This window comes from Emydura macquarii, unplaced genomic scaffold (genome assembly GCF_026122565.2).
Source record: "Emydura macquarii macquarii isolate MOO-44397 ecotype Brisbane River unplaced genomic scaffold, CSIRO-AGI_Emac_v2 contig_968, whole genome shotgun sequence".
NCBI lineage: Eukaryota > Metazoa > Chordata > Testudines > Chelidae > Emydura > Emydura macquarii.
The window spans coordinates 4627237-4640777 of NW_027131105.1; the positions used below are offsets into that span (position 1 = coordinate 4627237).

Genomic DNA, 13541 nt, shown 5'->3' on the forward strand with positions numbered 1-13541 from the left:
TCAGTTGAGTAGTTGTATTAATCTTGCAACCCTAGTGTAAATAAAGGTTTTTATGAGTGTGTCAAATGCTCATTTAAAAGAAGTTTAATAAAGCAGGTTTGAATCTCCTGTTATAATTATTCATTTATATTTGAATATAAAAATAAAATCAGGTAGCCCGTGAGCATTATGTGTACAACAAGAGGGCCTCGAGCCTCCCAATAGAAAGTGGGATCTTTGGTGCTGCATAGACCCCAACTATGATCAGGGACTCCAGCAGGCCAGCCCTGCACAGACCTTGCCTGAGACTGGGTCCTCAGGTCAGACCCACTATGAGGTCAGAATCTAAGCAGTCAACTGAAGAGGGGATGTACAAAGAGCCCCCTCAGCTCCTTCATTCCAGTTCCTGGCTGCTCCCATGAGAGTGTGGGCCCTGCTCATAGTGATGCTATAACCTGATGCCTCACATTGCTTTGCATCACACAGGGCTACTCTTCCAAGCTGTGACCATGTGTGGACGGGTTCCCCTAGTGCATCTCCACTCTCATCAACTGCTATGGTTCCCTTACTGCTATGACTCCTGTTCCTGGTGCGAGGAGGCCTAGAGATGGGGTCCCTCCCCCTGTGGGGAGGGGCAACTAGGGTGACCAGATGTCCTGATTTTCAGGACTTTTTCCTTATATAGGCGCCCATTATCCTCCATTCCTGTCCCGATTTTCAACACTTCCTGTCTGATCACCCCCAGGCTACAAGTGTGCATAGCATCTGCTCAAGCAACACACAAAACCTGGTTTGCTGGAAGGGGCAATGAATAGGCAGCAGAGGGGAACGTTAAGAGTAGGACTAGATGTAGGCAGGAAAGTGTTCATTGTGACACCAAGAACCGCAAGTGGCTTCGGCCGGACCTATCACGACTCGCGCATTCTGACAGACATCCGGCTTGCAGAGTAACACTGTAATCGGTCCGGCCCCACACCACTTCCGTTCTTTTTTAGTCCCCTCCATCCCACAGATAGGTGCAGAGGCCAGGGTGCGAGCCGGAGCGGATAGAGAGAGGCACTAGGGCCAAGATGGCGTCTCCTGCGCGGTGGAATCACGTGTGGGTCGGATCCGAGACCGGAGTTCTGAAAGGTACCGGTGGGAGGTGATGGGGGAGGGGAGGCTTTGTCCCACCCCCCGCAGTGACCAATTCCGTCTCCCTCCCAGGCGTGAACCTGCGGCGGAGACAGGCCACCAATTACCTGGCGGCCTCGGCGCTGCGCCGGGACCAGGGCATCTGCGCCATGTGCTGGGGAGACCCCTCCGAGTCCGAGGTGAGGGGCCTGGGGCGCCTGGCGGCGGGAGCGGGGCTGGGGCTGGGGCTGCGCTGACCACTCTCCTTCCTGACCACTCTCCTTCCCCAGATCCTCATCGGCTGCCTGGATCGGTCGGTGAAGCTGTTCAGCACCGAGAAGGGGAAGTTCACGGAGTCGCGGCAGTGTCCGGGTGGGGAGGGCTCGTTCTGCGGCCTGGCCGTGCACGACAGGTGGGGTCCCGCGCCCCACACCGGGCAGAACCGCTCAGCTGCCCCCCAAGCCTGTCTGCATCTTCCTCTCAGACCCATGGGCCCATCTAACCCCGGGTCTCATGCATTCTTCCTGCTCCCAAGATCAGATCCATGGGTCCGTCTATCCCCGGGTCTCATGCGTCCTCCCCCTGGATTAGATCATCTACCCTTTCCCACTCCCTGCCACTCCATATTAGACCCTTTAACTCCACATGCATGCAAACGCCTATCTTTGGATCAGATTAATGGGCCCATCCAGCCTACTGTCCTGTTTCTTATAGCAGCTAATGTTGGATGTCTCCGTCAGAGACTTGATCTGCCTTGCTCACAGACAGGAATACACCCATCCTGTGGGGGGGAGCATTTCTTTCACCCTCTTTACGCAGGGAATTCAAGGTCCCCTTTGTGACACTCACTCCTTGTCTGCCTATCCATCTCACCCCCTAATTCCAGCAGTGAGCATGGCCTGTGCCTGTTTTTATAAACGATCAATGATTTCTGTCTCTCTCCCCCACACCCTGATTTTCTCCATCCCACCACCATTTGGTCCACAACTGCAGTTCCTTCATCACCTGTGTGGAGTCTGGTCTCCTCCAGGTCTGGCGGGATGCCTCATCTGAAAACGTAAGTTTCTCATGGGGAGAGGCCTGGGGCAGGGGATGCTGGGTTCGTGGCAGGGTACAGCTAAGTGGGGGATGCTGCATTAAGAAGGAATCTGATGCCAGATTAGGGTTAACACTGTTTTCTCCCAGGCTGGTCCCAAGAAGTCAAGCTGTGTGGGGAAAATTCCCATTTGCTTTGTGGGAAGAGGGAAATGCAGTGGAGCTTAGTCCTGTCAGGGCCCCCACACTGGGGGGTATTATAACTTCCTCCTTTCTGCTGCCCCATTCAGGCGGAAACCCAAGTGGGGGGTGGCGTGTGCCGGATGCGCCAGAACCTGGCCCAACCTCAGTGTGTGGGGACAGGTGGGAAAGAGAACGCCCTGAAAATCTGGGACCTGCACCGGCCTGAGGAACCCATTTTCCGTGCCAAAAACGTGAGTCCCTGCTCCAGGGAGCCTGGGCTGTGTCTTCCACCTGGCCATGCCCCTTTCCTAGGGAGCCCCAGCCACACTCGCACCTGATCATGTCTCCTATCAGCATCTGCCCTGGCTGCCCCTGGGGGAGGAAATCCCTGGCCTGGTCCTAAAACTATACCCTACTCCTTGGTAGTCTTGAGAGTCTGTCCTGACCCTACCCATTGTTCCCTGGTCCTGTTCCTGTGTCCCACCATACACACTCCATCCTTCCTCCCAGCCCCTCCCAAGATCTGTGTTTCATCTCCTGCCCCTGCCTGGAGCCCAACATCCTCTTGGGCCCTGCAGGAGCAAGTCCAGCCTAGGCCTTGTGGTTCCGCTTACTCCACTTCGCCCCTCTCGGCAGGTGCGGAACGACTGGCTCAGTCTCCGGGTGCCTGTCTGGGAGCGTGACCTGCAGTTCCTACCCTGCTCTGAGAAGATTGTCACCTGCACTGGGTACCACCAGGTGGGAGTCTGAGGGGTGGATTGGGATGCAGTGCGGGGATTGGGGTCTGTAGTGGGGAGGGAGAATTGGGGTCTAGAGGAGGTCTGGGAGGAATTTGGGAGGTGGTGGGGGTGTGAGATGGGTAGGGGTGATAAAGGGATCAGGGTCTGGGGTGCAGGCAGAGGAAGGGGTGGGCAGATTGGGGTCTGAGAATGGGAATAGGGAGTGGGATCTGGGAAAGGGGAGATGGGGGTGCAGGATGGTGTTTGGGGAGGGGGAGATGGGGAAGGGGATCAGTCGGTGGTGCAAACAGCGGGCCAAGTGGGGGAGGGTGCGGCTGGGATAATGGCGGGAAGAGCGTGGGGGAGAGTGGTATAGGATTGGGGTCTGGAGAGGTTGGGGCAGATGGGGAAAAGGGGTCAGGGTCTGAGGTGCAGAGGATGGAGTGGTGGGGGAGCTGGGGGGAGGGAAGAGGGATCAGGGTCTGAGGGCCAGAGGATGGAAGGGTGGGATGTTCGGGGAGGGAAGGGGCTAAGGGAGGGGGATCAGGATGGAGGGGTGGGAGGAGGGAGACATTTGGGTGTTCGGATGGTTTGTACCTTTATGGTAGCTGGCCTCTGGTGCCCCCAGCTCACCTGCTTGGGGCCTAGTGGTTGCCCATCAGGGAGGGGGTGAGCAAGGCCACGCTGAACCCTTCTGTCTCTCCCAGGTGCGGCTGTACGACCCCAGCTCCCCACAGCGGCGCCCCATGCTGGAGGTGACCTACGGGGAGTACCCCCTCACAGCCCTTTCCCTCACCCCTGGTGCCAAGTGAGTCCTTCTCCCTGCTGGCTGAGGGGGGCACTGAACCCGCGTTGGGGGAGGGCAGGGCAGAGCAGCAGCAGTTCTGTGGCCTGGGGTGAGGTGCCGCTTACGAATGCCAGGGCAGGCAGCCTGAGCAGCCATTGAGCTCAGCACCAGGGCTCCCTTTGGACCTCCCTCAGGTTCTGTGTGGTGGGAGGCAGCATTACCTTGTGGGTTAGAGCAGGGGGCTGGGGAGTCCAGGCTCCTGGTTCTGTTCCCAGATCTGGGTGGACAGTGGGGCAGGGTGGGGTGGTGGGAAAGCAGCTGCCGATGTTTCTGGGTTGCGGGGGGGGGGGGAGCAGGGCAGACGCCTGGCTGGGCACGCCTGGCTGGGCAGTGGGGAGGGGAGCAGGGCAGACACCTGGCTGGGCAGTGCGGGGGGAGGGAGGGAGCAGGGCAGACGCCTGGTTGGGCAGTGGGTGTCCCTGTGACCGGGGGGTGGGGGACTGGGGCAGTGGCTCCTGTCGTGACTGACACTCATCTCCTGGCAGCTCTGTGGTGGTAGGCAGCTCGCGCGGGGACGTGGCCCTCATTGACCTGCGGCAAGGTGAGCAGGGGCTGGGGGGTGGCTGCAGCCCACAGAGCTTTGCTGCTGCCAGCCACAGGGCATGGGGGGCTAATCTTGGGAGGGGGTATGGGGTTCTGTGGGGGAGGGGGACGGTGGTTCATTTTGGGTTGGGGGGGTTGCGAGAGGTCTACCTTGTGGGGGTGGAGATGAGCTTTGTGAGGTGGAGGTGGAGGCTGGGTCGGGGCTGAGTCAGTGTAGAGAGATGTTACTGGCCCTCTGGCTCGGATCGGGTGGGGGCTGGGGGCTGGCTCAGTGATGATCTGTCTCCCTCCGTGGCAGGCCGGCTGGTGAAATGCCTGAAGGGCTTTGCCGGCAGTGTGCGCAGCATCCAGTGTCACCCGACCCTCCCGCTCGTGGCCTCCTGTGGCCTCGACCGCTTCCTGCGGGTGCATCACGTTGAGGACAAGCGCCTGGTGCACAAGGTGAGAGCTGTGTCCTCGCCCACCCCGTGCTAGACGTGCCTCCCCCCCCCCCCGCCATTGTGCCTGCCCTGCTCACCACCGTGCCCCCTGCTGGGAGAGGCTGGAGCTGCAGTGACTCCCTCTCCCGTTCTGCATCCTGGTCTCTGACGGGGTTCCCTATTGTTTTCAGGTGTATCTGAAGTCCAGGCTGAACTGCCTGCTGCTGACCAGCTGTGAGAAGTGGGAGGTGAGTGTGGTGGGAAGGGAGGGAGCAGAGGAGGTTACCTCTTGGGGTGGGAGCTCCATTTCTGGGTCACTACACCTTAGCTGCCTCTCTCCTAGCTGTGGTGGTGTTGGGCTGAGGGCTGGTTCCAGTTACTATGGCGGGGAGCAGGGGAGATGCCCTCCTGCTCTTCTAAACCTGCTTACGGGGTGAGCAGAGACCCTTCCCTTGCCCTTCCATGGGGGCCCTCTGCCTACACAGGTATTGCGAGGGGGGTGCCGCTTGCTTTGACTGCCTTCTCCCCCAGGATGAGGAGCCTGAGCCTGCAGCCCCCCAGGCTGATGTGAAGGAAGAAGATGAGCTCTGGGATGTCATGGAGACGGTGGCCACCAAAGCAGGGCCCAAGCGCAGAGCGCACCCCAACGACCAGGAGCCCCAGCTGGGCAAGCGGCCCAAGAAGCAGAAGAGAACGAGCACTGGGCCTTGAGGGGGGCGAGTGGGGAGCCTGTGCCCTGGCTGGAAAGGATGATGAACTTGCTCTCTGCCCCAGCCACAGCAATGCCTTCCTGGACAAGGGGAGGGGGCAGCATCACCTCTCCGCTGCTCAGAAGCCCCAGCCTCTCCCCTGCAGCTGAAAAGGATGGGGGTGGGAATGCACCAGCCCTAGCTGGGGCTGGCAGGGCCCTAACCTCCCAGTGCAGGCTGCCTGGGGCTGGGGGCAGCCAAGCCCCCCCCAGCTCCATAAAGACTCATTCTATGGGCCATGCTGTGGGGGGAGGGGAGGGGAGCAGGTGTGGGAGGGGGGGGACGGGACACCTATCCCTGGGTGCCCAGCTGTGAGCACTGTAAAAAGAACCTAGAGCCAGGCCTTGGCCTGCAGCACCCGTGTCATGTGTGGGGCGGGGGGGCTAGCAGGCAGGCCTGGCCACTATCCCATCTCACGTTACCAACGGGGGCGGTGCCTGTGGGGCAGACTGCCCCCGAGGTGGGTGTTGGCAGAGGGGCCCCCCCTTCCTCCCAATCAGCTCCCTCCACATGCAATAGTCTGTGCCTCAGGCACTGGCACCCCTCTGCGTGCCTGCCCCATGGCAACGGGTCTTGTGCGTGGCCCGCCCAGGGTGAGCAGCCGGCCGAGGAGTCCTGGCCAGGGTTTCCGCTGGGGCAGCGGCCGGGGAATCTTGCCCGGCCTGTCCTGGAGGAGGCGGAGCCCGCGGGTCTGGTGCTAGCGGCGGCCGCGCGGCGGGGAGGGCTCGCTCGGCCGGGGCGGGTGCTGGCTGCGTTACCGTACCGGGGGGGTTGTGGGCGGCTCGCCCGAGACCGGGGCCGTGCGACGGGCCAAGCCCTCGCCTGGAGACCGCGGCAGGGAGGCGTCGCCGGGCGCTGACCTCACAAAGCGCCCACAGGGCCGGGCGGACTCGGAGCCGCCGGGCTCCAGGCGGCGGCAGCGCACCCATGGGCTGCGTGCACTCCGGCCGCCAGCCCCGCGCCGCGGGGGCCGAGGGGCCCAGCGGCGCTGCAGGTGGGGAGAGCCGGGCAGGCGCGGGGGGCTCCTGCCGGAGGCGTCTGCAAGTGGGGGGATCCCGGTGGTGTATGGGGGGAAGGCTCTGCACGGGGGTGGGATTCCTGCATTTGGGAGAGGGGATCGTGGGGTATCCGCGGGGGGAGGGGGCTACACGTGGGGGGCGGAATCCCTACAGGGGAACGATGCTGGGTCCTTCATGCTTCTCCCTGATAGACAGAAACTCTGTCCGTCTATCCGTCAGTCTGGGGGTGTCCCCATCGGCCTCCAGGTCCTGCCCCTGGGTGATCTGGGGTCCCAGTGCATATTGCCCTCTATGTCCTCGGGTTTATTCTCTGGGGAAACTCAGAGCCCTGCTCCCCCCAGAACAGAGTGGAATCCAGGCATCCTGCTGCCCAGCAAGCTGTCTGCTGTGACCCACTGGACCCCACTCTCCTACAGCCACGAATAGAAGCCAGGGGCTCTGGATCCCCCGACTCCCTGCTCTAACCACTGGCCTATACTACTTCTTGTTGGCTCCTCATTTGCACTACCACAGAGCTGTAAAGGTGTAGAATAAATATAAAAATAGAGAATTAAAGTTTGTTTAAGTTTGGCTAAAGAAATGTGTGTTGTAAAGAAAGGCCCTGAGTAGCAAGTAAAAGAAAGGCCTTGAAAGTAATGAGTTAGAGGAGCCAGAAAGAATGAAGTAGGGAGGATGTCTGGTTCAAAGAATGACTAATAAAATAAGGGGATGTTTCTAAACAGAAGGTCTCTGACTGATGGAATGACTGAAGATGGCTTTAAATAAAACAGTTTTACAATGAGCCAACATGGCCCTTCCCACCCCACGCACCGATGCCATCACACAAATTAGGGCCCATGTGAACCCAGGTGCAAAGGAAAAACTTGGTCAGCAGGAAGGAGGGGATGAGATAGAGAAGAAAGGTAGTGGGAGAAAGGAGGTTCTCAATCTTAGCTGGATTGAGACTGGGAATAAGGGTGAACTGTCTCCAATTGGTTTTTAGCTGAAGTCAGTAATAGGCAATCACATCCCTTGTTTGTTAAAGGGTAAAAAAAGTAAACGCTTAAAGGGTTCATTGCTAATAGCTGCCTGGCCACTTTGGAGCTGACCAATGTGCCTCTAAGCAGCACTGGCTTTTCCCCGTTTGTAAGTATCATGATCAAATGTTTATAGTTGTTTTGTTATTGTCTGAATGTGGTACATTGCTGAGTATTTAGGCGTTGTAGGCATAGTTAGAGCGATTGTATAAATACTCTTTGGCCTTTGGATTTAATAAAGGAATTTATGGTTAAATCAGTGTCTTGATAATAGCCTCCATAAATAATAATGATTCCAACATTCTGGCACCCATGGGAAGACAAATGACACTAATTTCAGCTGTCCTAAGCCCTGGGGTGAAGGGGTAGTGGCCTATCTTCTGTGGCCAACATAAGAACAGCCATACTAGGTCAGACCAATGGTTTATCCATTTGTCTTCCGACAGTGGCTAATGCCAAATGCTTCAGAGGGAATAAACAGAATGAGGCAATTATCAAGTGATCCATCCCCTGTTGTCTAGTCCTAGCTTCTGGCAGTTAGAGGTTTCGGACACCCAGAGCATGAGGTTGCATCTCTGACCATCTTTGCTAATAGCCATTGATAGACCTATCCTCCATGAGCTTGTATACTGTTTTGAATCCAGTTATATTTATGGCCTTCACAACATCCCCTGGCAATAAGTTCTACAGGTTGACCATATGTTGTGTGAAGTAGTAACTTGGTTTGTTTTAAACCTGCTGCCTATTGATTTTATTGGGTGACTCCTGGTTCTTGTGTTATGTGAAGGGGTAAACAAGACTTCCTTCTTCATTTTCTCCACATGATGATTTTATAGACCTCTATCATACCCTTTTAGTCATCTCTTTTCCAAGCTGAACAGTCCCAATCTTTTTAATTTCTTCTCATATGGAAGCTGTTCCATCCCCCTATCATTTTTTGTTGCCCTTCTCTGTACCTTTTCCAATTCTAATATATCTTTTTTCAGCTGGGGTGACCAGAACTGCATGTAGTATTCAAGGTGTGGGCATATTATGGATTTATATAGTAGCATTATGATATTTTCTGTCTTATCATCTATCCGTTTCCTAATAGTTCCGAACATTCTGTTAGCTTTTTTGACAGCTGCTGCACATGGAGCAGATGTTTTCAGAAAACTCTCCACAGTGACTCCAAGATCTTTTTCTTGAGTGAAAACAGCTAATTTAGACCCTATCATTTGGTATCCATAGTGGGGATTATGTGTTCCAGTGCGCATTACTTTGCATTTATCCACATTGAATTTAATTTGCCATTTTGTTGCCCAGTCACCAAGTTTTGTGAGATCCCTTTGTAACTCTTTGCAGTGTGCTTGAGTAATTTTGTATCATCTGCAAATTTTGCCACCTCATTGGTTACCCCTTTTTCCAGATAATTTATGAAGATGTTGAACAGTACTGGTCACAGTACTGATCCCTGGGGGACCCCAGTATTTATCTCTCTCCATTCTGAAAATGGACCATTTATTCCTACCTTTTGTTTCCTGTCTTGTAACCAGTTACTGATACATAAAAGAACCTTCCCTCTTATCCCATGACTATTTACTTTGTTTAAGACCCTTTGGTGAGGGACCTTGTCAAAGGCTTTCTGAAAGTCCAAGTACACTATAGCCACTGAATCACCCTTGTCCATGTGTTTGTTGACCCTCTCAAAGAATTCTATTAGATGGGTGAGGCATGATTTCCCTTTGCAAATGTTGTGTTGTCTTCCCCAACAAATTGCATTCATCCATATGTCTGATTATTCTTTATTGTAGTTTCAATCAATTGGCCTGGTACTAAAGTTAGGCTTACCAGCTTGTAATAGCCAGGAAAAATTGGTGTCATCAAAAAAATTGGTTTCACATTAGCTATTCTCCTGTCATCTGATACAGAAGCTGATTTAAGTGATAGGTTACATACCACAGTTAGTAGTTCTGCAATTTCATTTTTTAATTCCTTCAGAACTCTTGGGAGAAATACCATCTGGTCCTGGTTATTTATTGTTTATAAAATAAACAGTAATAAGTCTATAATTCTATATTGCCAGTATAGAATTCTCTCCTAAAGAGAAATTCACTAATATAAGGGTAATAGAGAGAAGTACTTTGGATACTTCTGTAAAAGAATGCTTGGCAGAGCATGGCAGATATCCTTCTTTACACAACGTCCAGTCAGCCTATGGAACTTCTTGCAAGAGGATGCTGTGAAGGACAAAACTAAAAGTGGGGTTCAAAAAAGAATTAGATTAGTTCATAGAGGATATGTCCACCAATGGCTATTCGCCAAGATAGTCAGGGATGCAATCCCATGCTCTGTGTGTCCTTCAACCTCTGACTACCAGAAGCTGGGACTTCATAAGAGGGGATGGATCACTTGATAATTGCCCTGTTCTGTTTATTCCCTCTGATTCATCTGGCACCGGCCACTGTTGGAAGACAGGCTACTGGGCTAGATGGATCAATGGTCTGACCCAATATGGCCATTCTTATGAATATCACAAATAAACTCCTGGCAGAGCACCACAAAGGTTTGTTGAACGTCGTAAATACATAAAATATTGGTAGGGTAAGGCAGAGGTCCATTGAATGCCACTGGAATTTTAGAGTAAGACCCAAGGGACACCATGAAGAGAACAGTTGTCTTGGCTAAAGAATGGGTGCAAAAAAGCACAAAGATAAGTTCCAAGCAGGCGATAAATGTGTCACTGTGGGAAATAAGTGATTTAAGGAAAGAGACTGAGGAGTTAAAATGAGCTGTTGCACAAATTAACACTGCAGAGTTTGGAGGGAATTAAACACTCTGGGGCCGTGTGAAACGTTGAAGAGTGAAAGTGCTAAAGAAGGGAAGGCTTGGTTTGATGATAAAGCCTAGTTATGGCAGTATAACTCAGTGCAGGCATGCCCTGTGAAACCCTTAGCAGTAAAACAAATTATGCGAAGGGGAGCTTAGGTGGTGACAACTACTACCACTTTGCTTTTGTCCCCAGAAGCCTTTACAGCCATTCTGAAGGAAAACGGGCCTTTTCCCAAAGGGATGGTCTGGAAATAACCAATTGTAAATGACTTCTGCAGGCAGAGACAATCTGACTTGAATAATTTGACTATGGATGATTTAGTCAAAATCACTAAATGGAAAAAAGGGGTTTCCACTGGAATTCAACTGCCTCCTAATGTACAAGTAGGGAATGTAATCTGGGTACAGCTGTGTACAAATAATTGAAGCAATGCAAGGAGTGTTAAGCAAAAATGGGTTTTTTTAAATGTAAATATATGTGTATAATTAGGTCAGGTGTTAAGGACCTAAACCAGCACTCCTGGTTTGTAGAAGCCTATTTTGTATGTTTAAAATGAGTTGGTTTTTAAAAGATTTCACTAAAAATCCATTTGAATCTTTCATTCAAAATTGCAAAACTGACAGACACTTTTTGCCAAACTCAGGAGTTAGTGTTATTTGGCTTTGCTATTTAGCATTTATACCTTTGGGTACCTTGATGCTTTTATAAAGTTAAAGGTCTTTTAAAATAAGGACTAGAGGACATGGCAGGGGTGGCTAGAACTAGGATAGTGGGCAGAGACCCTGATCCTTTTTCAGTAATAAAATGGCAGCTAAAAGAACTGCAGAAGAAGAATGAAAAATTAGAGACAGTCCATCTCTGGGGCAACAGCAGGGGAAAGGAGTATAAAAGAAACAATGTTAGGAACATGGACCTTCAAAGTGGCTCTGAGTAATCAGACAGTCACTTTGATAAGGGTACATGGAAATTCTGTAAGCACAAAACAATTATATGTCATGTGAAAATTAATATGCCTAATATAATGTTATAGCAAATAAAAAGTGGAAGTTAAAACATGGAAGGAATGTGCATTCCCCTCTTGGAATATGCAGTGTATACTATAAAAGGGATAAAAGAAATGTAAATGACTTATTTCATTAAGATCCTATAAGAGCTCCAAAGAGGAGCCAGAATAGGTTGTGTTTTCTTTTTCAGATGGCTGTGCACTTTGGAAGCAGAAGCCAACCCAGAACCAAGGAAGATCAGTGACTATAAGAAACGGAGTTTAGCCATTAAAAATCTGTCCAAAAGTTTTGTTTAATTGTGGTGTAAAGTCAATGTTACTAAGGGAGTGAAAGTCTACAGGACAGTGTTTTATAAATGGAAAGCTAAGTAATTGTATACACGATTAAAATGCCCTAAATTGAAAACAAATCCAAATAAAGGCTTAGGATTAAATCTATTAAGGAAATATTGTATAATAATGTTTAGCTGATTTATGCACCAGTGTTATTGAATTTCAGTAATCTGCAGTCACTGGAGTTTGGTCAAAAATGGTTAAAGACTTTATGGACAAAAATGTAAACTTTAAAATGCATAAACCTGCCAAGGTGGGGGCAGCAGTGAAACCGGAGGGAATTGAATAAGATTGGCATACAAGCTAAACTGTTTGGGACTGGTAGGTGACTCTGAAACCAAGCTGACATAGAGCGCTGTGGGAACATGACCAAGCATTTTGACAGAAGCAGAGGTATTGCGTCCATTAATTGAGCAAGCGTTTTCAGCAAGAAGTTAGCATCTAGAGTATTGTATCTTAAAAATGAACAAAGAAAATAATTTATTGATAAAAAGCTTTTAATTGTTTTATAAGCATGATGTCGTAATTTTTTTAAATGTACAAAGTAAAGTTAATTTGCTACTATGAAAGGTAAAAAGCAAAAGCAATAACGTACAGTATATTGTAAATACATGCTATATAAAGAACAAACCTCTTAAAGGACATAGAACAAGGAAGTTGCCCTCTTTCATCACCACAGAAAAATTAAAGATTTGGTACAAGGGAGGTAATCCTGATTGGTAAGGGTAAGAAATGAACAAAGTCCAATACCATGAAGTCTGTGAAAAAAAGCCTTAGTCAGAATGTAACAGTGGAAGCACTGGAAAGCACTGCAACACACATGATGTGGGAGAAGTTTGTTTTCCCTCCTCAAATACCGTTGCATGGCAATGACAAGGTCTGGAAAACCCCAGACCTGGGCTGCTGTTTGCACCTGGAGTTGGAGGACACTTACATGGGCAGGTGTAATGTCTTCAGAGTTGTCAGCATATAGGTTCATTCTGGGGGAGAAGTCTCCAAATTGCACAGTACAGCTGAGATACTGGGAAGTTGGTGAAGTAAAAACTGCCTATGATGGTAATGGCAAGTGTTGTGTGGTGGCTGGAAAGAACCACTTCAGGTATGGACTCAGAGAGTGTTATTTTAATTGGCCCATGTTCTGTTTCACGCCTGAATTTCTGGTGGTGATAAATGGAAAGATTTTTATATTTTGTACCAGTTTTGTGTAATGTAATTGAAAAATAGGCAAAGATAAAATTGCAGGAGCAAGTTTTAAAGGCAGAGCAAGCTTATAAATGTGGGACTACATCCATGGTAAAGGTGGTCATTTAATGTTTTGGTAATTATCAGTGTTATTCTGGTAATTATTCTGTTAATTCTGTATTGCAAAGTTTGGTGGTTGTATAAAATTTTGCAAAATTGTAGAAGTATGTTTGAAGTGCTTAGTGTAGTAAAACCCATGTAGTAGGTAGGGGTTTAAGGTAGGGAATGTAGAATAAATATAAAATCAGAGAATTAAATTAATAAGTTTGGTTAAAAAAATGTGTTGTAAAGGAAGGCCCTGAATAGCAAATAAAAAAAAAGGCCTTGAAAGTAACGAGTTCTAGGGCCAGAAGAAATGAAGTAAGGAGGATGTCTGGTTCAATGAATAACTAGTAAAATAAGGGGATATTTCTGAAGAGAAGGCCACTGATTGATAGGGGTGAGTGCAGATGGTCAAAGAGTAAGACAAAGAGAATCTGTCTTAAAGGGAGCCAACATGGCCTTTCCCACTCCAGTGTTATCGCAAAAA

At 50.4% G+C, this 13541-nt stretch overlaps 1 protein-coding gene across 1 annotated transcript; it reads left to right on the plus strand.

The window, feature by feature from the left end:
- Positions 1–1009: 1009 nt before the first annotated feature.
- Positions 1010–6455, plus strand: WDR74 (WD repeat domain 74). The gene is made up of 11 exons (XM_067543866.1): positions 1010–1110; positions 1186–1292; positions 1383–1504; positions 2086–2149; positions 2418–2561; positions 2947–3048; positions 3737–3837; positions 4362–4417; positions 4718–4860; positions 5030–5086; positions 5370–6455. The coding sequence occupies exons 1-11, from the start codon at positions 1050–1052 to the stop codon at positions 5547–5549; spliced, it is 1137 nt and encodes a 378-aa protein (XP_067399967.1). The 5' UTR covers positions 1010–1049; the 3' UTR covers positions 5550–6455.
- Positions 6456–13541: the final 7086 nt, after the last annotated feature.

Excerpts from the sequence above, each read along its gene's own strand:
- WDR74 (XM_067543866.1), top strand. The coding sequence starts at position 1,050 with ATGGCGTCTCCTGCGCGGTGGAATCACGTGTGGGTCGGATCCGAGACC. Across the intron at positions 3,049-3,736 it reads CCTGCACTGGGTACCACCAG|GTGCGGCTGTACGACCCCAG; the intron begins GTGGGAGTCTGA and ends TGTCTCTCCCAG. Across the intron at positions 5,087-5,369 it reads CCAGCTGTGAGAAGTGGGAG|GATGAGGAGCCTGAGCCTGC; the intron begins GTGAGTGTGGTG and ends CTTCTCCCCCAG.